This window comes from Schistocerca cancellata, chromosome 4 (assembly GCF_023864275.1).
Source record: "Schistocerca cancellata isolate TAMUIC-IGC-003103 chromosome 4, iqSchCanc2.1, whole genome shotgun sequence".
Taxonomy (NCBI): Eukaryota; Metazoa; Arthropoda; class Insecta; order Orthoptera; family Acrididae; genus Schistocerca; species Schistocerca cancellata.
This window is the reverse complement of record NC_064629.1, coordinates 276,914,023-276,939,634: the sequence shown is the minus strand read 5'-3', so window position 1 is coordinate 276,939,634 and position 25,612 is coordinate 276,914,023. Positions and strand designations below refer to the sequence as shown.

Here is a 25,612-nt window from a genome sequence, read left to right as displayed (position 1 = left end):
ACCACCAACCTTACCTTTGGGTGTCAGAAACTTATGAAACTAATTCAAAGAGAGCTGCAGTGTTCAGAGGCTATTAGTGCACATTAATAAAGAAACTTTTTTTTCATTTATAAAGCCCCTTCAAATCACCAAATGTGCCATCAATTTTTTTCAATTAGGTTGAACATTTTACATAAATAATCTTCAGTTTCCTCTTAAATTTCAGGAAGGTACATTAATGTTCTTCAGACATTTGAAGTGAGTTAATGTTTTGGTCTTAAGGTCTTTCTGAAACAGTCTTAATTTGTAATGAAAGTTAAACACAAAAGTGCTAGACCATAAATAAGTTTTCTATTTCCTTGCAATGAAATGTTTAACATTTGTAAAGACTGAACATCATCTACATACATACATACGTACATACATGGCAAGTGTCTGTATTGTGCATGGCAAAGGGTACCATGTACCACTACTGGTAATTTCCTTTCCTGTTCCACTCACAACTAGAGGGAAGGAGAAATGACTGTATGCCTTCATACGAGCCCTAATTTCCCGTATCTGATCTTCATGGTCCTTATGTGAAATGTACATTGGCAGCAGTAGACTCATTCTGCAGTCAGCTTCTCAGTAGTGTTCTGCAAAAAGAATGTGGTCTTCCCTCCAGGTATTCCCACTTGAGTTCATAAAATATCTCTGTAATACTTGTGTGTTGATCAAACCTGTCAGTAACCATTCTAGCAGCCCGCCTCTAAATTGCTTTGATATTTTCTTTTACTCCAATGTGATGGGGATCCGAAACACTCGAGCAGCTCTCAACAATGAGTTGAACTGGTGTTCTATATGTGATCTCCTTTACAGATAAGCCACTCTGCCTTAAAATTTTATAAGTAAACCAAAGTTGACCATTCACCTTTCCTACTGCCATCTTTAGCTGCTTGTTCCAAGTGATATTGCTTTGCAACATTCCACCTCGATATTTAATCAGCGTAAGTGTGTCAAGCAGCACACTACTAATGATGTATTTCAACATTATGGGATTGTTTCTCTTACTCAGCTGCATTAACATACATTTTTCTATATTTAGAGCAAGCTGCCATTCATCACACCAACTAGAAATTCTGTCTTGAGTCATCTTGTCCTCTTACAGTCACTCAGCAGTGTCACCTTCCTGTACATCACAGCATCATCAGCAAACATCCGCAGATTGCTGCTTGCTGTGTTTGTTAGATCATTTATGTGTATAGAGAATAAGAGCAGTCCTAACTGACTTCTCTGGAGTACTTCTTTTGATGATACCCTTGCCTCTGGGGAACACTTTCTGTTGAGGAAAATGCACTGGATTCTATTACTTAAGAAGCCACTCACATATCTGAGAATCTCTTTCATATGCTCATACCTTTGTTAACAGTCTACAGTAAAAGGCATATCCAACTACCACTGCATGTCTTCAGGTTGAGGGAAAGACTTGCGTTTTTCTTGCAGAAATTGTTTGACTGGGTCCACTGATCAGAAAAAATCTTCAAGACGACATTGCTTACTAAAATCTATCTCACTAAGTAATGTTGTCTCTACTCTAACGTTTTCATTCCATTTTCCACTCTTTTGTAAACAATAAAACACTTAAATCTGCACATGTATTTTGGAAAACATCCTTCATAACATATGAATGAAAAATTTATTGTGGTACAGATATGTAGTTCAAAAATCTGCTTTATGAAAGTATTTTTATTACACTAATTGTGAATACCTTTCCTTTGTTTCAGTATATGTTTTGTGCCCTACACGACTGCATTGGCGCCATACTAAAAACCAAACATAACTCATCAGTTGATGTCTTGAAACACACATTCAGTGAAGAAGTCTGTGGGTACTTGCGTAAAAGTGTTAGTACGATTCTCCTCTCTCTCTTTTTTTTATTTTTGTGTGTTTGTTTGTTTGTTTTTTTTATCATCAAAGATTATCATCCTCTGTTGTTATGCAAGTGTTGTTTGATTATTTTGTGTTGCATCTTAGTCTAAAAGTTGTTAAATTATACATATACAGTGAGATTGCATTGCTGCTAATTGTGGGTTTATAACTCCACTCACTTTTACAAAGTGTATGGTTTATATTTTAAAACACAGACATTTTTAGGTAGATGTGTTATCATACCCTGTTTTATTAGTTGTGATTCAGGTTATCCATGTATAATGATTCCAAGTTTTGCATAATTTTTGTGCTGTTCATAATACATTTAATGAACATCCCTTCAATTGTGGTATCAGCATTTTGCAAATCGCATCAAGCATCTAACAGGTGATGTTGAATTGTTAGGTGAAGGGATATTGTAAGAGAAAAACAGTTTCATACAGAAAAAAAAAATGAAAAACTTAAGCTCAAGAAACATCAATTGACATAACCTTCTGAAAGAAAAACAATACTGGAATGAACCAACTGATTCTGAAAATGTACTGGAAACCATAAATTCTGGAGCTCAGCAACCTTTTTGGAAAAGTTTGTTTATTGGAGGCTTCTAGATGAAAAACACTGACCTCACTGTTCAATTGCTTAACTGAAGATTTGGAAGCCACTATAACAGATCAAGAAAAATAGGCTGTCAATGGTGAATGTATGATCACTTTAAAATTAAGTAGTTGTTCACTAGATACACCACAACGAAGAGTGTTATTTGTGCTTGTACTTGATGAGGAAGAAAGCAAACTCATGGTTTAATGTTGTATTGATGATGGAGTTAGAGATGTAGCATAAACTCGAACTGGGAAAGGAAACTGGTAATGCTCTTTCAAAGGAACTCTTCTGGCATTCACTGTAAGCACTTTAGGTTTTCTGAGACATGAATTTGAATTGCCAGTGTTTTATCGTTATACCACCTTATTGAGAGAGAGAGGGGGGGGGGGATAATACCAAAACTTGAAGCCTAATTGTTGCAAAGGAGAGAGCTGGAGGTTAGCATGACAAGTGTTCTAATGATATGGAAGATGTGCCACTGAAGAGTCATATGCATGTTGTCCACACATCATACTGCTGAAATGGCATCAACAGGACAGAAAGACTGACTACAATCAGTGGGAGCAGAAGACAAAGCACGATTTTGTTAAAAAACAATGAAATGAAATTATATTTAAAAATATTTCACACATTGGACTGTTGTTCACAAATTCCATGCAGGAAAAAACCTGTCATTGTCTGAGTGGCATCTGACCTTATTTGCAAGACTGTAGAGAAACCTCAGAATAAATAAATCATAGGGTGCCAATTGGAAAAGGAAAACCCCTTACAGCTTAGAATGAGGCACTTTCCAAGCATTGTTGAATCATCTTGAAAAGAAAATCACCACAAGATAAGTGTTGTTCACAGCAAGAAAAACAGGTAAAAGGAGTTGCAGCGGTGGTGTTAACAATATTATGTGAACCTGTGTGTTGTTTCATATTTTGAACTTACCATACCCAAAAAATTTGTAAAAATTATTTCTTTATCATAAAATTTTGTTAATGTTAATAGACAAATAAATCTGCAACATTGTTGATTACTTAGTGCAGTAGCAATGATAATTTAGTGTGGCAGACACACTGTGTTGAGCAACAGACAAGACTAGCACAAGGACTGTGGATGAGGCAAGCCACACCACACAAATCTCATGCGTTGTTGGCAGGAACTCAGCAGGAAAAGGGTTAAATGAAAGTATAATGTTGAGCATTCATTTGTAAGAAACACAATTTATTTCCTGACAGAAGAGGAACACACAAGATACAAAAACCCATTCTCAAGAGTAGTTGATATTGATGACATTTTGACTATGTGAACTATCAAATAAAATTATATTCATTTGCAGTAAAACACAGTTGTAAGATGGATAAGAAGCAGGTTATCATGGATACCATAGTTTTGGGCAAAACTTAAAAGTAATGTGTTGCAGTACTGAATAAGAATTATCATGATAATGTACAAGATGAAAATACAGATATCCAGTTTTGCTGAAGAAATAATCAAATTGAAACTAAAGATACAATGGATAAAGTAAATGAAAGACTAGAATTACAATGATATTCAGAAGAAAAGACCTGAGTGTGGCTTTTCAGACGTCACTGGTGGAACTACTGAAAATATGTGCCAGGTAACACTGTAAAAGTCATCCCACAATATTTCATCAGAGCAAATGTTTGACATCCTCAGCAGCATTTGCCTTAACCATTTGAAGATGTTGAACAGTTGTTTTGATGAAATGCTGTGGGACTTAAACAGTGTTATTGCAAAATACTTGGGGTTCAGAACTGAAAAGGTATATGACAACAGTGAGTTGCACTAAAACTAATAACCTAACACTTTCAAGTCCAGAAGTATCAGCTCCAAATGGAATATTGAGTACTTGATGTCTGGTCAGTTTAACCAAGCACTCCAAGTTTGTTGAAGGTCAGAGAGGGACTGGTTGCAGGCAGTTATATTTAATAGTGTGCTCCTGGCTATGATGAAGTTACACCAATGTGGAAGTTAGCTACATGCAGAATTTTATTGGTCATAACCAGCATTATGGAGATAAATTAATGAACAGTCACTGAAACAGTATATCTACACAGAAAACACCTGAGAAATGCTTCAGTCAACTAAGAAGGCAATACAACAAGAATAGGACTTAAAGGACACACAGACACACTCAAAGGGAAGAATGGGTTAGGAAACATTCAACAAAGAACTATCTGTGAGGTACATGTTCTCGTGATTACCAGCACTGACTGACAATAAGTTACTTATCAAGAAATGTCAAGGTTGAAAAGGAACGTCAGTTTTGAAATCTGCTGATGCCTAAGAGTTCCCCAGATGGCAAGATGGTGGAATTAAATTAAATTCACTAAAGATGCTATATGAATATTATATTAAAATTGTAAGCATGAAAACTGGATAAACAAAATTCAAAAGCTAATTTCATCTGGAGAAAGAATTTACAGAGATATGTGCTCAAATTGACCCCAAGGATATATTTTGTTCAAGGGTTGAGACCAAAAGTTATGTATACTGTGTTTTTTATGGTTAACTTAAGTATGTGCTACACAAAGGATCATTGAATGCATTTCAGGAAGAATCTATGCCATCTGAATATAGTGCAGTATATGAAGGGTTGCTCCACATAACAGAATTTATGATCGAAAAAATGAAAATTTAAAATTCAGTAACAGCAAAAGCTCACAAGTACAAGCTAAGAAATTCATCTTTTGATATAGACCTTATCAAAACACACAATGTGATGCAAGTGAGTAGAATTAGTGAAATTATATTAGGTTAGAAGGGAAATGGCAGGTGGCAAGATGAATATGAGAGAGAGAGAGAGAGAGAGAGAGAGAGAGAGAGAGAGAGAGAGAGAGAGAGGGGGGGGGGGGTGCACATGAGTACAGACTTGGGTTGAGGAAGGATGAAGAAGGAGAGTAGCTGTCTTCTTTTAAAGGAACCTTCCTGCCTTTGCTTTAAGAAAGTCAGATAAATAATAGAAAACCTAAATTTGAACTTTTCTGCCCCCAAATGAGAATCCATGGATCCACCTTACATGTTTGCAGAGATGAAGGGAGAGTTAATTCGTAGCAAATTCAGCATTCGTTCAAATTTTCATTTGTGAACTGCAGCAGGAACAGTAATAAGAAGTGAAGGCAGTAGTGAAGGTCAAAGTTTGTTCAACTGAAATTCCACTGCATCTGAAATAAAATAGACAATGGGACAGTGTATTTCAACTTATTCCAGCTCAAGCATGGCTTATGGTTACCATACTGGGGAAGGCTGTGATGTTTACCTATCTGAACTAACCTATAACTCGAGCTGTGCTACAGATCAGGCCTTTCTTCACAACCAACCTCTTTTTTTTTTTTTTTTTGAGGGGGGGCCTGACAATATCACACTCTAGCCACAAGTTTACATAAAATATTGTCCTTCCATTTGATGATCAACTACTGAATAACACCAAAAGCTAAAACTATGATAAGATCTACAGGTGGCATATCTATACGTCAACGTCACATTTCCCAACACTTTTATCCCAACCATTTGTACTAAAAGATGTGTTTTGGAGAGAAATCTGTAATGCAGTGTATGTTTCCTTTTTTGGATGCTTAATGTAGAGGAGACCAAGAGATGAATACACCAAGCAGATTCAGAAGGATGTAGGTTGCAGTAGGTACTGGGAGATGAAGAAGCTTACACAGAATAGAGTAGCATGGAGAGCTGCATCAAACCAGTCTCAGGACTGAAGACCACAACAACAACAATAACAAAGTGTTTTATGATTTCAAATCTAAACTTGTGGCTTGTAATGTTTTTGTATCAATACAATCAACGGCATTTATGAGTTCACAAGATAAAGTAGTGAAGTCTCCATGATGTCAAGGATGTTGTGCTGTGATTGGCTGACTGAAGCAAACTGAGCAGCTGTTGTTTTGATTTGTTTACGAAGCTAGCATACCGTATTTATACTTGTGTATTATGAAAATTTGTAGTTTAAGTGATAACCCACATTGAAGCTCTCTCTGAAAGGCATTATTTTTTAATATGGTTTGTTGTGCCAAAGTATCGTAAAATGAGATGTCAGCCTATGAACATGTTACCACCAATTTTTTAAGTACTTCACTTAGTAGGCTATATAGGTAATGACAAAAAATTAAAAGTGTATTGTTTATTAAGACACAATTTGCTAACCTTAATTAATTTGCTTATAGCTTGTCTCACCTGCCCCGCAAAATGGTCTGGCTGTTTCATTAAAATTTGGATGATTTAGTAGTTCTTTTTCATGCTCATGTTCCACATTTCTGCCTAATACAGTGAACACTGAATTCATGATGTGCTGTTTTCAGAATCGTGGTATGCTGCAGTTATTTGTAAGAAAATAACTCACTGGAACTCAAGCAGAATACACTCAAAGAAAGAAACTTCTTAATAACAGTAACAGGACATTTTTCATACATATTTCCTATATTCATTCATGACACTACCGCTAGGTGGTGACAATGTTACCAATCTTTACAAACATATTCCTACAGCAAATAGAACTGTCATTGACAGGAACAAAAAACAATCAGAACACATTGGTTAATGATGCACCAAAGCATAATAATAATAATAATAATAATAATAATAATAATTCCCGTGGAGGCCCGGGAAAAGAATAGGCCTCCGGTATGTTCTGCCAGTCGTAAAAGGCGACGAAAAGAACAAACCACTAGAAGGGCTAACCCCCCTTTTAGTGTGATTACTTGGTTCAGGACAGAACTAAAGAAGCCTCGGACAAGCGCCGTCATGGTCGGGGACGACGCTTGAACCCTATGCCCGCCCACAATGGTAACAACACTGCTAGCCAACTGGAAAACGATTTAAATCCAAATAGAGGTGTTTTGCAGGATATGCTTCCTGCAAGCACCCTAGAAGGAAAACAAAGACAGAGGATGAGATGGTCAGATGAAGTTAATCAACACCTCGTGTTCTGCTATTACCAAGCCACAAACCTAGGAACCAACACAACTGGATACAGATCACAAGTATATACAACATTTATTACCAGATACCCGGAATTAAAATTTTTAACAGAACAACGACTAGCTGATCAGATCCGTGTAATAATAAAAAATAACAGGATACCCCAGTCAGAATTAGAAAAATCAAACAACAAGTACAACAAATACTGGAACAAAATAATGTGCAATCAGAAGAAGAAGAAAATACAGTAATGGACTCAAACATCCCAGAGCAAACAAACAAAGACCAACACGCATCAATTAAACAATCAGAGGAAAACGAAATCTTAAGACAGCCACCAGAACAAGCACAAATAGAACATGAAGAGAGACACGTGTTAGATATAGAAGAGAAATTTCAGCTGACATATATAGAATACAAAGACACAAATACAGACATTAGACCATTCTTGCATAGACCGCCAAATAACCCACAAGTCGAAACAACAATTAAAACTATCAACACAATCATACACAACAAAATAAATGAAAATACAACTATGGAAGAGTTACAACTACTGGTTTATATAGGAGCACACACTACACTAAGTATACACACTAGGCAGAGATCAGAACAAACCAACACACAGAAGAAGCCCACAAAACCAGCATGGCAACACAGGCTACAGATCAGAATAGAAAAACTGAGAAAAGACATTGGACAGCTAACACAATTTATAAGAAATGAAATATCAGACAAAAAACGAAAAAGGTTAGGTAAAATCTCACAACAAGAAGCAATAGAGCAATTAGATGAAAAGAAGCAGAAATTACAAGCATTGGCTAAACGACTTAGAAGATACAAAAAAAGTGAAAATAGAGGGAAACAAAACCAAACATTCAGCACAAACCAAAAGAGATTTTACCAAACAATAGATAACACACACATTAAAATAGACAATCCACCAAACATAACAACATGGAACACTTCTGGAGCAACATATGGTCAAACCCGGTACAACATAACAGGCATGCACAGTGGATACAAGCAGAAACAGACTCGTACAAGATGATACCACAAATGCCTGAAGTGATAATTTTGCAACATGAAGTCACCCGAGCAATTAATTCTACACACAATTGGAAAGCCTCTGGAAATGATAAAATAGCAAATTACTGGCTAAAGAAGTTCACCTCAACACATTCACATCTCACTAAATTATTTAACAGTTACACTGCAGACCCATACACATTCCCTGATACACTTGCACATGGAATAACCTATCTGAAACCTAAAGATCAAGCAGACACAGCAAACCCAGCTAAATATCGCCCCATAACATGCCTACCAACAATCTACAAAATATTAACTTCAGTCATTACACAGAAATTAATGACACATACAACACAGAACAAAATTATAAATGAAGAACAAAAAGGCTGCTGCAAAGGAGCACGAGGATGTAAAGAGCAACTGATAATAGATACAGAGGTGACATATCAAGCTAAAACTAAACAAAGGTCCCTACACTACGCATACATTGATTACCAAAAAGCCTTTGATAGTGTACCCCACTCATGGTTACTACAGATATTGGAAATATACAAAGTAGATCCTAAATTGATACAGTTTCTAAACATAGTAATGAAAAACTGGAAAACCACACTTAATATCCAAACAAATTCAGATAACATCACATCACAACCAATACAGATTAAGCGTGGAATATACCAAGGAGACTCATTAAGCCCTTTCTGGTTCTGTCTTGCTGTGAACCCACTATCCAACATGCTAAATAATACAAATTATGGATACAATATTACTGGAACATACCCACACAAAATCACACATTTGCTATACATGGATGATCTAAAACTACTGGCAGCAACAAATCAACAACTCAACCAATTACTAAAGATAACAGAAGTATTCAGCAATGATATAAATATGGCTTTTGGAACAGACAAATGTAAGAAAAATAGCATAGTCAAGGGAAAACACACTAAACAAGAAGATTACATATTGGATAACGACAGCGACTGCATAGAAGCGATGGAAAAAACAGATACCTATAAATATCTAGGATACAGACAAAAAATAGGAATAGATAATACAAATATTAAAGAAGAACTAAAAGAAAAATATAGACAAAGACTAACAAAAATACTGAAAACAGAATTGACAGCAAGAAACAAGACAAAAGCTATAAATACTTATGCTATATCAGTATTGACCTACTCATTTGGAGTAGTGAAATGGAGTGACACAGACCTAGATGCACTCAATACACTTACACGATCACAATGCCACAAATATAGGATACATCACATACATTCAGCAACAGAAAGATTCACATTAAGCAGAAAGGAAGGTGGAAGGGAATTTATAGATATAAAAAACCTACATTATGGACAGGTAGACAATTTAAGAAAATTCTTTCTAGAACGAGCAGAAACTAGCAAAATATGCAAAGCAATCACTCATATAAATACATCAGCTACACCATTGCAATTTCATAACCACTTCTACAACCCTTTAGATCACATAACATCAACAGATACAAAGAAAGTAAATTGGAAACAGAAAACACTACATGGCAAGCACCCGTATCATCTAACACAGCCACACATAGATCAAGACGCATCCAACACATGGCTAACAAAAGGCAATATGTACAGTGAGACGGAAGGATTCATGATTGCAATACAGGATCAAACAATAAACACCAGATATTACAGCAAGCATATTATTAAAGATCCCAATACCACAACAGATAAATGCAGACTTTGCAAACAACAAATAGAAACAGTAGATCACATCACAAGCGGATGTACAATACTAGCAAATACAGAATACCCCAGAAGACATGACAATGTAGCAAAAATAATACATCAACAACTTGCCATAAAACATAAACTAATAAAACAACACGTTCCCACATACAAGTACACACCACAAAATGTACTGGAGAATGATGAATACAAATTATACTGGAACAGAACGATTATAACAGATAAAACAACACCACATAACAAACCTGACATCATACTCACCAATAAAAAGAAGAAATTAACACAACTAATTGAAATATCCATACCCAACACAACAAATATACAGAAGAAAACAGGAGAAAAAATTGAAAAATACATCCAACTGGCTGAGGAAGTCAAGGACATGTGGCATCAGGATAAAGTTGACATTATACCAATTATACTATCAACTACAGGAGTCATACCTCACAATATCCACCAGTACATCAATGCAATACAGCTACATCCAGACATATATATACAACTACAAAAATCTGTAATTATTGATACATGTTCAATTATCCGAAAGTTCCTAAATGCAATATAACATATACCATACAGTTACAAGGAAGTCACGCTTGATCAAGGTCCGCGTCACGTTCCATTTTTAACCAGACTTAACAGTATGAGAAAGTAAAGAAAAAGAAATAATAATAATAATAATAATTTACACAGACAGGGACTTGATAGTGAAATGTCAGCCATGCTGTTCATTTCCTTTTGACGTAAGCATTAGAATATTAGAGTAATGTGCAAGTTACTAGCACACTCTTAGGCTATGCCAGTTCAGCTGTCGGGAAGCCAACAAAAGCTGTACTCTGTAGAAGCCATGGCCCTAAGGCTCTTCTACATAGAACTAACATGCGTTTCAAAGTGCAGCCTTAAGACTAGCTACTACCCATTTGAGAAACGTCAGTTGATATCAATAGTTACAGGAATGTTGACTGTCAATATTTGAATGGGAAATAGTTGAAATGCAACTGATAATTTGAATTCTGTAATCAATTATTCAGAAATATATTTTAATATATATTTTGGGTTGGCTCCACTTCAGAGCCTTCAGCTACCAGCTGTGCCTGCTCCAGCTGAAGAAGTAGTTACCAATTGTCCAAACAAGTCATTTCATAGAGATGTATTCCAGGAATTGACAAAGTAGCCCTGAAGAGTATTCAGTGCATAACAAAAGGAAACTGTTGGAATGGTTTAGTTTGTATTATATGCACACATTATATTTTTTAGTATATTTGGTCAGTATGTGCTCTAGTTCTTACCACCATTTTTAAATACAGCTACTTACATTAGTTAGTGGCATGAGATGTGGATACAAATTTCATTAATCATTGTTACACACAGTCATGTCACCTGCAACTACTGTTTTCCAAAGACAGAGTTTATATGCTCACTTGAAATAAAATTTTTGAAATTATTGACTCTATGCAACAATTTTCAGTTACCTTTTTTTCAACTGCAGGCCATGAAGTTCTTGTAAAAATAACACTAACATTCTTCACTTGATGATGATGATGATGATGATGATGATGAGCTTTTCTGTAGAATCCCTATAATGATAAAACAGTTGAAACAATTGGCACTATGTTTCTCTCTTAACTAGTTCAGGATCATCCAATTCATCAACGTGGGAGACATGCTGCAGATGAAGCCCAAATCGTTTTTGCTTGTATAATCACAAGTGCTTCCTGTGGAAGTCAGCACAATGATTTCTTTGGAGTTGGTATTTGTCAGTCATTCACATTTTGGGTTATCACCTCCTACAATCCTGCAGTAAAAGAAAGTTTGGTCTTGAGTTTAAATGACAAGACTCCCATAATCTTTTTTCATTGAACATGTACCTTCAAACTTCTTCAGAAAATTGTTAACTTGCCTTCACCAATTCTATCTCCCAGTAAATGTGGACAAATTACACTCAGTATGTGCCACTATAATTTCTAACCATCTTGTGCACAGACATTAGTACCAAACTGTTTTCTGTTTAGTCTACAAGACCACAGTGTAAAATCCTGTAAATTTTTATTTATTTAATAGTCCTGGCAGTGAAAGTTTATTTTACTGTTAATTTTAAAATATTAATGACTTTAAATGTGGCAGGAAATAAGTCATCCTGCACCTGACTTTTGTGGGGTAGACTTGAGTTTAACTCATTTCATCTCTGGTGCCGTTGCAGTAGTAAATAAAATCTTATAGTCTAGCCAGCTATTGAAACAACTTGTGATCAGATTTCCCCATGTACATTTCTGATACCACCCAGAGAAAAATGCAAATAAACAGAACAAGAGTGAACAACGTGCACAAAGCACATGCAATGTGCTGCAACAGGCTGACTAAGCTATGATGAAGGAATTGATTACTGCAACATGACTCAAAGTAATTGGAACTTCCATAGCTGGTCTAAAAATCGCAATAGAAGTTTAATGCTAATTTTACTTACCACTTTCATACAGCAAAACTGTTTTAACATGATATAAATATGATGTAATCTTAAAAATATTGCTCCAAGTGCCACTGGGAGCTAAAATTCCAAGGAATAATTTTGTTAATATTTGCTGAGTAAATTAATTTCACTGTCTCGTACACTTATCCGTAATTGCTTGAGATAAATAACAGTCTTGATTTATGTTCCTGTCCGCTTCTCAGTGCTGCCCTTTACCATTTTGTATCTTCAGTATTTCTTTTTTATAACAATTTTTTTAGTTGGTTTGCAGCTGTTTTATTTTACAGTGAAGTGTAAAATTGAGTTTTGTTGTTTAGCACTACATCTATAATGGTACAGTTAAGTTTTAAGTGTGTAAATCTTTTACTAGATGCAGTACACTGAAGAGCCAAAGAAACTGAACTGGTACACTTGCCTAATATCGTTTATTTTGTGGCGGCGTTCGTAGCGACAAACACTTCGCTGTAGAAATGGCTTACGAAGTCACCGCCACACTTTTAATAGCGGGCCGACCGGTCCGCTGGAACAGTGAACAGAAAGATGAAAACCCAAACACTCTGATTAAATAAAAGTCGGTACTTATCTTTATTAACGAAGATACAGAAACACAGTAGTGAACTCCGTGTCTACAGAAATCTGTCTAGTTCGAGTTGGAGCGGCTAGGTCAGCGTCGGCTGACGACAAAACAACAACTCTGCTGCGATGAACACACAACTGACTAGCAAGTACACAAATCGGTGGCGAGTATACAACTGAGCGGCGAATACAGAACTGTCCTAGCGCTCGCGACTCCAGCGCTTAAGAAGCCAGAAGCCAGCGAAGGCGCACACAGACTTGCGGCGATTTCCTGTATCGCTGGCGCTGCTTATGCGGAAGGCGTCCGGACTTTGATGCTGCCAACCTTTTGGCAGCGGGCTCGGTTGGCATTGCTGGCTAGGATATAACACTTTAGAGCCCCCGTCAGCATGCAGAAGTGCCACAACATGATGTGGCATGGACTCGACTAATGTCTGAAGTAGTGCTGGAGGGAATAGACACCATGAATCCTGCAGGGCTGTCCATAAATCTGTAAGAGTACGAGGGGATGGAGATCTCTTCCAAACAGCACATTGCAAGACATCCCAGCTATGCTCAATAATATTCTGTCCGAGGAGTTTGGTGGCAAGCGGAAGTGTTTAAACTCAGAAGAGTGTTCCTGGAGCCACTCTATAGCAATTCTGGATGTGTGGGGTGTTGCACTGTCCTGCTGGAATTGCCCAAGTCCATCGAGATGCACAATGAATGGAAGCAGGTGATCAGACAGGATGCTTATGTACGTGTCACCTGTTGGAGTCATATCTAGACATATCAGGGGTCCCATATCACTCCAACTGCACACGCACCACGCCACTACGGAGCCTCCACCAACTTGAATAGTTACATGCTGACTTTCAGGGTCCATAGATTCATGAGGTTGTTTCCATACCCGTACACATCCATCTGCTCGATACAGTTTGAAATGAGGCTCATCCGACCAGGAAATATGTTTTCAGTCTTCAACAGTCCAAAGTCGGTGTTGACGGGCCCAGGCAAGGCATAAACTTTTGTGTTGTTCAGTAATCAAGGGTACACAAGTGGACTTTTGGCTCCGAAAGCCCATATTGATGATGTTTCATTGAATGGTTTGCACGCTGACATTTGTTGATGGCCCAGCTTAGAAATCTGCAGCAATTTGTGGAAGGGTTGCACTTCTGTCACGTTTAACGATTCTCTTCGGTAGTCATTGGTCCCGTTCTTGCAGGATCTTTTTCCAGTCACATCAATGTCGGAGATTTTGACATTTTACCGGAGTCCTGATGTTAACGGTAAATTTGTGAAATGGTCGTATGGGAAAATCCCCACTTCATCACCACCTCGGAGATGCTGTACCCACCATTCATGTGCAGACTATAACACCATGTTCAAACTCACTTAAATTTGATATCCTGCCATTGTAGCAGCAGTAACCAATCTAAGAACTGCACAAGACACTTCTCTTACATGGGTGTTGCTGACCGCAGCTCCGTATTCTGCCTGTTTACATATATCTGTATTTGAATGTGCATGTCTATACCAGGTTCTTTGGCACTTCAGTGTAATATCCACTGAATAGCTATCTTGCCCCAAGATAGAAACAATCATATTTTAAAAATTCTAATAATGTGGTAATCTTAAATACTGTATTTAATGTGTGTTGCAAAAAAAATGATAGGAAATATTTACTTTCTTGATCATTTTAAATTTAGCTTACTTCAATGTTTCTGGTTGCTCAAACAAGTTCTCATTAAGTGGTGGCACCTCTCTAGGTCACTAAAGACCATATAAAATTTTGTTGTGAAATATGTCTGCTTACCATTAGTTTCTATCCACTTTATTTCTCTACATCTTGTTAATATAGAGAATTGGAGAGGTATTATATATATATAATGCATAAATATCATTTTATTTGCAGATTGTGGTGCCATTATGTCATAGCATTGAAACAGATCTGAGATTACATGTACATTCGCATCTGCAACTTGAGGATTCAAATCCCTTTAATGTCGGAGTGAAGGACAACCTATCATTATTAAAAGTTCAGCCAATTCGTTTCATGGATTATTACATTGACATTAAAGGTACAGTACATAGTAGTTCATTGTTACTTTTAATTTCTCCAAAAAATACAAGAAGTGGAGTATCCACAACTACTGCCATACATCTGTGCAGCTGTTTATAGAAGTCTTAGAGAATTCAAAGTGGGTTTAATTCAGTTGAGTGTACTGTTCCCTGCATTTGTTTTCTAGAATTACTGTTTGCTGCAGAGAATGTCATTGAAAGGAAAGGGGCAATATGAATTTGTTGTACATCTGTACTTTTCATTTGCGGATCAGTCAGAAATTAAACTCCATGATTGTGGAACACACCTGCACAAAATCTGTAGTCTAATTATCACAGTAAAAGCATAACACTAACTGTTGTGCACTTTGTTTTGTACTAGTTACTTCATATAACGAAAGATAAAGTATGTCGCAGGTAAATACAAACATAAATATCTACTTTAAATGTGGATGTTATAGAAGAGATCATAAACAACTATACATCAGGAAATAGTCCAATATGAAGTACTGGATGTCAACATCTGATGGGCCCACTATTTCAGCAGATGACCATCTTATGACAGTAAGGGGGCCTTTTGCCTAAATGTTATGTCCACTGGACACTGACATACGGCATTTCACCTGTGAACAATTTGGCAAGAAGTTTGCCAGGAGAAGTTGAAGAATCACAACTATACACTAAAATGCAAGAAACATTATAGTTACAAGTCTCCATCACTCATAAATAGAATGATTGTGCAAGAATATATGTTTCCATCTTAGATCAGAATATATGATATTTGTTGCTGAAGTAGTTAATTTCTCTTTAAAACATCTTGGGTTGTTGTTGTCAAATACCGTGTAACCATTCCTTCAGTTATACAAGGGTTGTCCAGAAAGTAAAGAAAGTTTTGGCGTAAATAAATAAAAACAAAAGATATCAACACAAAACTTTATTTACTAAGTTATAATATCTTACTCTTACTTTTCAGTGGTCACCATAGCTGTAAAGGCACGTAATGAGGCCGATTTTTCAGTTTCCATGTTGTGCTCCTCTGCCACCAAACATTTGAGCTAGGATGCCACTGCTATTCTGAGGTGTGTTTTGCACCTAAAAATTCCTTTAGTTTTGGAAATGAGTGAAAATCACTAGGTGCCATGTCAGGATGTAAAGAGGATGCCCAAAAATTTCCCAGTTAAACCATGAAGGTATGCGTGCATGTGCCTGTGCGTGAGCCACGAGACCGATGTCGTGACTTAGAAATGCCCTGACAACATTGTTCATCACTTGTTTTGGATAGCATGCCCAAGTTATTATAGAGTTTCACAATGGGCCTCTGATTTCATTATTTATCCTCTTGGCATGCACTCCATATGGGTCAAACACTTCATATTTGGCAGGATTTTCAATGGGCACCACCATTTTGAAAGGTTACAGAACAAAGTGGCATGGTAACTCGACAACAAAACTTGACTCTCACTGAGATAGTGGAAAGAGTTAATTGGCATGCCTGCGATCATGGGGGATCTGTGCTGGGCGTGGTGCGCAATCATTCTTTACTTTCTGAACGATCCTTCTACAAGGTGGGTTCCATAAGTAATCTGATCAAACTGGTGAAAAGTCACTTATTGAATGTATTTGTACAAATAGTCAAAAATTTTTGAAATAGCACCCTCCTGTGTAGATACACTTCTGGAAGTAGTGTTTTGGGGCCTGGAAGGGATCTTGAAAGGCCTTCTCTGGGGTTTCCATTAGAACTACTGTAACATGAGCCTGGATGTATTCAATCATGTATTAATTTGTCCCTTTCAGCTCTCACTTTAAGTGAGAAAATGTTAAACATCTGGGATAGCCAGGTCAAGTGTGCAGGGAGGATGAGGAAGCAATGGGGTGCGAGTCCTGGCCAAAAATTAGTTGTCGTTGTCGTGTTGCAGTTTACACTTGTTCCTAATGTCACTTGAACAGTGCACAGCTCTCCTTTTCAATCTTTGGAGCACTTCCAAGTAGAAAGCTTCATTCACAGTGGTCACTGTAGGTACGAATTCATCGTGGGCAATGCCTCTGGCATCAAAGAAGACACTGAGTGTGGTTTTCATGCTTTACTTGGCCATGTGTGCTTTCTTGAGGAGGGGTGATGTTGGGGTATTTCACTCTGAACTCTACCTTTTTATCTCAGGATTGTACTCAGAAATCCATGACTCATCCTTGGTGATAACTGAGTTTAAAAAATTAGGATCACTTTCATACGTTTCCAAGAGTTCTTATCACTGGAGCACTCGCATTCCCCCTTATTATGTTGTTTAAATGGCCTACTGAAGCTGTACAAAGTTTGAAATACATCTGTGATCCCAACATTATGGCCTCTCCTTGTTAGTTGTGGCGTATCTTTACTAGAGAATCTAGATCTCATCAAGTCACAATTGCCAAAATTTGCAGGGATTGTTCATTTATAACTGACCTCCACAACACCATAACTTTCAGAAAGAAGTTTTTGCCCTCTGAGAGATCTACTGGGAGTAAACACCCAAAGCAATTGAGGGGAGGGACCTTCCTGAAATTAACAGTATAATGAAAAAAAAAAAGAAAAAAGAAAGAAAGAAAGAAGAAAAAAAAGACTGTGACACATTTACACTTGTGTTTAATTCCCAAGTGATACCCGAATATACAGGATGTTTAGGGAGACATAGAAAATCTTTAGGAGGTGGTGGTAGAGACTAATTCAAATGCAACTTTCCATATAATACACATCCAGATTTTATTGTCTGCAGTGATACAGTTGTTAGAATGTAACCCAAACACCATGTAGCTCTACTGATATCATCTTGGCATTCTTTTATGAGGGCAGTACTATTTGTAATCTGTATAATCACTTTGTCTGTTCTGTTTACGTTTTTGTTTGTAGCCTTTGCCTTTCAACCAGTGTCACATGTAAACACTTAAAGGGATACAGTCCAGGGACCATGAGGTCTAAAAATGTATCCATCTCTGCCTATCCATCGTAATAGCAATCTTCTTATTGATTGATGACATTTGATGGCTATAATGTGTAGGGCCTCCATCATGTTAGAGGAACATACCTGTTCCTGTAACCAAAGCAGAGAAACATTCTTCAAAATGGCCCTCCACAAAGACATATTGGTCTTCAGTCGTACTTGTAATGTAGTTTACAAATGCTAATTCTGAGTGTAGTAGCTAGGTTCTGGCAGATTGCAACACTTCATACGGAGCCACCCAAAAAAATAAATCTCCACCTTTTCCGCTTAACATTGAAGACAGACACATTGCCATCTCATAGGAAGAAGTCATTTTTAGTTCGTCTCCTTTCACACGTTAAGATTTGTATGCCCATTGTATTGTAGTCCCCACCAGCTACATGAGTAAGAGTGCCTTATTTAGCTCTTATTATGCATACAACTCACAAGTACCTAACTATGTGGGGTGTGTGTAACATTCTGCTATTGATAACCTGACATTGCTTGAGGTGCCTATACAGTAAATTCTCTCTTGCAGTAATAGCTTCCTGTTACATTCTTCAATCATGAAAAGGCTTCCCATAGTGCTATATGACAGGATACTCTTAATACTGTACCATGGATGGGGCTTCGGAGCATATAGTTTTATTTTCATACAGTCCACCCTATTACAGTGCTACAGGGAGAAAGCCTGGACCAGAGACAACGTTAATATCTACACAGTTTGGCTATTATATTAACACACTTGTTCAGTAATGTATGTCAACTGTCAACTTGATGTGTAGAGCAGGTTTATTTGCAGCACAAGGTCAAGGCTATACACTGACGAGACAAAACTCGTGGGATAGTGATATACAGATGGTGGTAGTATCATATATATGAGGTATAAAATGGAAGTGCATTGGCAGAGCTGTCATTCGTACTTGGGTGATTAATGTGGAAAGGTTTGTGATGTGATTATGGTTACACAACAGGAATTAACAGACTTTGAATGCAGAATGATAATTGGAGCTAGATGCATGGGACTTCCCATTTTGGAAATCGTATCAAATACAATATACCGAGATACACAGTGTCAAGAGTGTACGAAGACTACCAAATTTCAGGCATTACCTCTCACAAAGGACAGCATACTGGAAGACGTCCTTCAATTAGACAAGCAACACTGCGTGAAATAACCACAGAAATCAATGTGGGGTGTACGATGAATGTACCTGTTAGGACAGTGTGGCAAAATTTTGTGTTAATGGTTTCTGGCAGCAGATGACCCATGCGAGTGCCTTTGCTAACAGCACATCATCACCTGCAGTGCCTCTCCTGGCATCGTGACCATATTGGTTGGACTTTAGATGTCTAGAGAACTATGGCTTGATCAGAGTTGGTGCACTACACTGGCAAAAGGAAATCTGACACGATATCAGGAGTTATTTCATGATTTTTGTCACCTTAGTGTAAATCAATACCTAGTCAATATGCATTTGTTGCTGATTAGTCAGATATACCTGTCGTATTTAAAAACCACTTTCTAAATGTAACAGGTGAATTAAATAAAAACTTTTTTTCTACAGGTAGTGGTATAACTCTCTTAGAAAACTGACATTTTGATTACATAGGATGAGCATATGATTAGCGTGTCTGAACAGTCCAAATTCTTGGCTGTTCAGATAGATGGTAGACTGTTATGGAAAGTCCATGTTCAGGATCTTGTACAAAAACTGAATGCTGCTATATTCACCATTAGAATGGTATCTGCAGTAACTGATAGTTCAACACAAACATTAGTCTACTTAGCTTATTTTCGTTCGCTTATGACATACAGCATTACACTTGATGATAACTCTTTCCATTCAAAAAGGATATTTTTGGCACAAAAGAAGACAATTCGAACAAGTTTGTGAACCTCTTGTTGACCACTGTTAAAGAGTCTGGCAATTATGACACTGGCCATTCAGTATGTAATTTCTTTAACGTTGTTTGTTGTTACCAATATGAGCTTATTCCCAAGAACTAGCAGCTTTTGCTCAGTTCATACCAGGCAGAAATCCAATCTGCATTTGGATTACACCTCCACAATTCTTGTGCAGAAGAGTGTGCAGTGTTTTGTTGCATCCATTTTCAACAAGCTATCACAAGAATTAAGAAATCTTGACAGTAATCCTTGCACTTTGAAGTCTAAACTGAAGAATTTCCTTATGACTGAGTCCTTCTGTTCTGCCTAGCATTTCCTGTAAAAACAAATGATGCATATTATTTTTTTAGTTGATTACGCTATATGTACTCAGCAGTTTGTCGTCTGAATAGGGTTTGTGTAAATTTTATTTTGTTTCTTATTAACTTTCCTGATGTTCTGACTCATTACATGACCATACAGATTTGGTCCTAGAGATCTTGACATGTGAAATAATAAAATCTTAGAAAATATGTTACTGTTGTGATTTTCATCAGGTCTTAAGTTTATTTGTGTATGCTATGGCTTGCACACCATTGTAGTCACTTGGTGTTTGGACTGGTGGCTTTTTTTATGCTTGTATTTATATTTGCATTTGAGATTTCCATGCGAAGCTAAATAATACTCATAATTTTAATGACAAAAAATAAAAAAAAATAATTTTGGCAACTGTCAATAAAAACAATTATATTTACTCGAATACTGTGCTGTTATGACATTATTAATCTTCAGTGGATTAACTAAAGTTGGTGAAAGAGTTAGATCATTATTCTGTCAGTGCAAAGGTGACATCCATATTTTATCTAATTCATCACCTTTCCTTTTTTGTTAAAAGTTTTACGATGTTTATAACTCTCAATAGTCTCTCTACACATGCGTGTATGAGAATGTGATATTTCTGATATGATGCTTGTCTCACAGAAGTGAAGTTAATACCGACCGTGAAAGTCTACTTTGTGTGAGGAAATAAAATTGTTTTATGGCCAATTTTGTTGTTATGCTTTGCAAAATTTCATATTGTTTTCTCTCAGTATTGATATTACTTTTTGATGACTTATTGATGAAGTTTGTATGTTGTTTATTTTTGTGTAATTTCATTGTTTTGTAATATTATGTTGTAAACAAAAATACATTATATTTATAGACATCAACACTACAGTTATTCACATTATTGAAACAAATTTATGTTAAACCTATTAAATCTTGGCTGTTAAATAAAAGAATAACTATCCAACCATGCGACTGAAAGTTTTACAAAAGATAGCATTGTTATAACTTCAAAGTTTTCTTGTGGGACATTATTACACCAATCCATCAACATTTCACTTTAGTGTGAAAAGAGCCACCCAGAGTCAATAAGATGTCCCATTTATCTTGACCACCCCACATGACTGTGTGTACGGAAACAAAATAAAAAATATATATAATATGGACATATAACACAAAACCTAATATGTATACAGTAATGATGAAGTTTGTGAAAAAATGCTAAAAAAGTGTTTTGTTCGATTAATAAAATATGCATTGCTTTGCCAGGAACCCACAGTTGAATTAGTTAAAATAAAAAAAATTATCTAGCAAATTTTTTTATTACCAGGGACAGTTAAAACTAATGTTATTGTCCTCCTTGTAACTCCATTCATTACAGAGGTATGAACAGCAGTATACATTTTATAAATAACACCCTGAAATATTTATTCAGTAAACCACGTACTCTCCAAAAGACCTGTTGAAAAATGCACCACAATGTATCATTTACCTAAACACAAAATTTTTAAAAATGTAACACAAAATTGGCTTTGACTCCTCTGTACTAACTAGCTGACAGTGCAGTTACTCAAAGATTACTCATCCCACTTTCTGGAGATGACGGTAAACAAATGGAAAGAAGGAAAATGCACACTGGTCATTCTGCCAGTCATATTTAGTTCAAGGTTTGTATTATTACACCAGTGAAGAGAAGGTAGAAACACAACTCATTTAGAGTGGTCGAGACAAAGGTCCAGTGTGCATTTTCCTTTTGTTTACTGCCAATTCTAGCAAGTGGACAATTTGTGTTGCACTGGGTACCAGCACTGCATGCTAATATGCAGGAGTCAGTCAATTTTGTGTTATGTTTTTAATAATGCTGTGTTTACACAAATGGAACACTGTGACATGTTTTTGAACATGCTCTGAGAAGAGACAGTGGACTGCTGCATAAAAAAATGCACTGTGCTATTTAAAAAAAGACACATAGCTGTTGGTAACAGTGTAACAAAGTTGCAAGAAAGATAATCATGCTAGTTAACGACCCCTGGTACCTAAACATCATTTGCCTGGTAGATTGTATTTTGCTTTTGGACAAAAAGTGTTTTCAAGCGGGTTAACGTGAAAGTTTTCTGGGTATATTATCACATCATGTTGTAAATAACTATCACTGATGTAAGCAAAGGAGGAGGCCACTGTAATGGTAGCTGAAACATTAGTTTCATCAGTTATAGTCAGTTACAGTATGTGATTGCATACCCAGAAAACTTTGATGTTAACTGACTCTGACCATAGCAGCCCTCTTCAGTTATGTTATTTAGAGTGGTTAAGATAAATGGGACAGTGTGTGTGTTTGAATAGAGAAAAAAATGGTCTATTGTTGTGCTGAAGGCAATGTCCACATTTCCTGTTGGCTTGGGCAGTTGATCTTGCACTGAATTATGGAGGAACTTGTATCTCTTCAGAAATACAGCTAAAAGACACTCTGATGACATATTAGCATTAACAGTATGACTACTTTAAAAAGCAGTGTAAACAAAACTATTCTCCAGATTAAGTTGACACTTAACTTATTTGCTATGAGTAACAACATAACAAAAAAATATCGCTGATATCAGTGCCATTTTTGTGCCAGGGCCAAAACTTGTCGTGTATTCTTCATAACTGGCTGTTCTCGATGTGACTACTTGGGCTTCATCCGGAATACAGCTTTTTGTAAATGGGAATGGTTAATTTTAATACTATACAGTGTGGTTGTCTCCTGGACTCCTTCACATGCCCATAACAATTTTCACACTAACTTAGCTTAGGAAGGAATGCATTGCAAACATACTTGCTGGCTTTTCATTTTGTACCATTTTAAAGAGATTGATTTTAGTGTAAACTGATGCATAAAAGTAGAAAAAGTTCAGTAATTTCTGTAGTTCTCTCTAGAGTTCATCTTCAAATCAATAAACCATTTATAATGCTGAGTTGTATGTAAGTGTGAGGGCATTGGGGCTTATGAATTGTTGCAAAAGGAATTTTTCTCATTTACTACATGCTGTACCATTAAGAGCCATGGCTTTTCAGGCATCCATTTCACCATTGTATGAGTTTGTACATACATCAGTGGGAGGAAGTGCAGCTGGAAAGGTACATACATCAGTGGGAGGAAGTGCAGCTGGAAAGGGGAGGGGGGGGGATATATTTGTTCCTAGTGAAATTAACGCTCTTGCTGTAATTCACCTTCTAGTCACTGAAGTAAGAAGAAGAAAACACATTATCTTCAGCACTTTGAGAACCAGTGTAATGTTACATGGCCAGCTGTAACACACAGTCTTGAATTAGATCAAAGGAAATAGTTGTACCCACAGTAACATTTTAGTTCCAAGTTCCTGTAAAATCTTGATAATTTGTATGAGTGAGAGTCTTACTATGTTCAAACATGGCAATAACTAGAATGGTACAGAGATTTTAAAAAAAATAATTGTGCAGACATGTTTGATGAGTGAAACTACTTTTTGAATTTAGATAAAGTTGATAAATGTGACTTGTGTGTGCTGCATCCAAATAACCCTCTTTGTGTGCTGCATCCAAATAATTGGTATAGAAACAGTAACTTCTAAGTTTAATGCATGGCTTTCAGGTTATGTGGAGCATTACCTTGATGAAACATTTTACAATCTGACAACAGTGGCTTTACATGATTGGAAAACTTACAAAGAAATGAGAACACTTGCAAGGAATAAGTTTGGACTGGTAACTGTGGAAGACCATTTACCCAGTCAGACACTTGAACAGGTATGCAATTATAAATGTTTGCACTTGATAGATGTTTATTCCAATCGTAGCAAAAAGAAGATAAAAGAAAATTTTCCCTCATTTGTGGCTTGAGTGAAAAGAAAGAGGAGAAAATAAGACACATTAGAGATCCACAAGAAAACAATGCCATAGTGTCGCTGTGTATTCTAAGCTTTATCACATCTGCAGAGACACCTTGCTGCAGCCTCAGGATCACAGCTATCATCTCAGACTGTGTATCAACTGGTTAAAGAGGCTCCTTTGTTTGTTCAGTGACCCACCAGATACGTAATTCTTCCCCAAGAGCACCACAGAGCTCTGCGAGTATGGAGTCTTTTCCTATTGTGAGTTGACCCAAGAGTAGTGGAGTATTATCCTGTTTACCCTAGAGAGTGATTCCTGCCATCTTTTAGACGTTAAAATCGTATCAATATTGTGAAAATGAGCTGGCTAGAGTTATGAAATTGGACAGGACTTTGATATGAGTGCATACTTCATTGTATGATGTTCCTAGGGGTATTGTGATGGTTGGTGTCTGTAAAAATAATACGGTCTTCAGTGTGAAGACTGGTTCTATGCAGCTGTTCACACTATGCTAACCTGGGCAAGCCTCTTGGTTTCAGAATCACTACTGCAACCTATATTCTTTTGAACTTCCTTACTGTATTCATACCTTGGTCTCCCTCTAAAAGTTTTACCCCCACACTTCCCTCCAATACTTAACTGGTGATACCTTGACATTCTTTTGTTCTCCACATTTCAAAAGCTTCTGTCTAAATTGTTTGTTGCCCACGTGGCTACACTCCATACAAATACCTTCAGAAAATACTTCTGAACGTTTAAATGTATATTTGATGTTGACAACTTTCTCTTCTTCAGAAATGCTTTTCTTGCCGTTGCCAGTCTAAATTTTACATCCTCTCTACTTTGGCCAACAGTTATTTTGCTGCCCAAATAGCTAAATTCCTGTACTCATTTCAGTGTACCAATTCATACTCTGATTCCCTCAACATTGCCTGATTAAATTTGACTACATTTGATTACCTTTGTTTTCCTTTGTTAATGTTCATCTTATATCCTCTTTCAAGACACTGTCCATTCCATTCAACTGTGTTTCCAAGTCCTTTGCTGTCTCTGATGGAATTATAATGTCATCGCCAAACTTCAAAGTTTCATTTCTTCTCCCTGAACTTTAATTCCTACTCCAAATTTTTCTTTATCTTTCTTTACTGCTTGCACAATGTGCTGATTGAATAACTTCTAGGATAGATTACAACCTTGTCTCACTTCCGTCTCGACTAGGTGCTTCTCTTTCATGCCCTTCCACTCATAACTGCTGTCTGGACTGAGCGAGGTGGCGCAGTGGTTAGCACACTGGACTCACATTCAGGATGAT

The 25,612-nt window shown here is 36.8% G+C and overlaps 1 protein-coding gene across 2 annotated transcripts in view; it reads left to right on the top strand.

Annotated features, from left to right (window-relative positions):
* LOC126183498 (WASH complex subunit 4) overlaps nt 1–25,612 on the top strand; it is a 179,968-nt gene that overhangs the window by 82,885 nt on the left and 71,471 nt on the right. For both annotated transcript variants that reach the window (XM_049925535.1, XM_049925536.1), the window contains exons 11-13: nt 1,743–1,862; nt 15,137–15,302; nt 24,062–24,216. In XM_049925535.1, the coding sequence (XP_049781492.1) occupies nt 1,743–1,862; nt 15,137–15,302; nt 24,062–24,216 (441 nt within the window). The remainder of the gene's footprint in view (nt 1–1,742; nt 1,863–15,136; nt 15,303–24,061; nt 24,217–25,612) is intronic.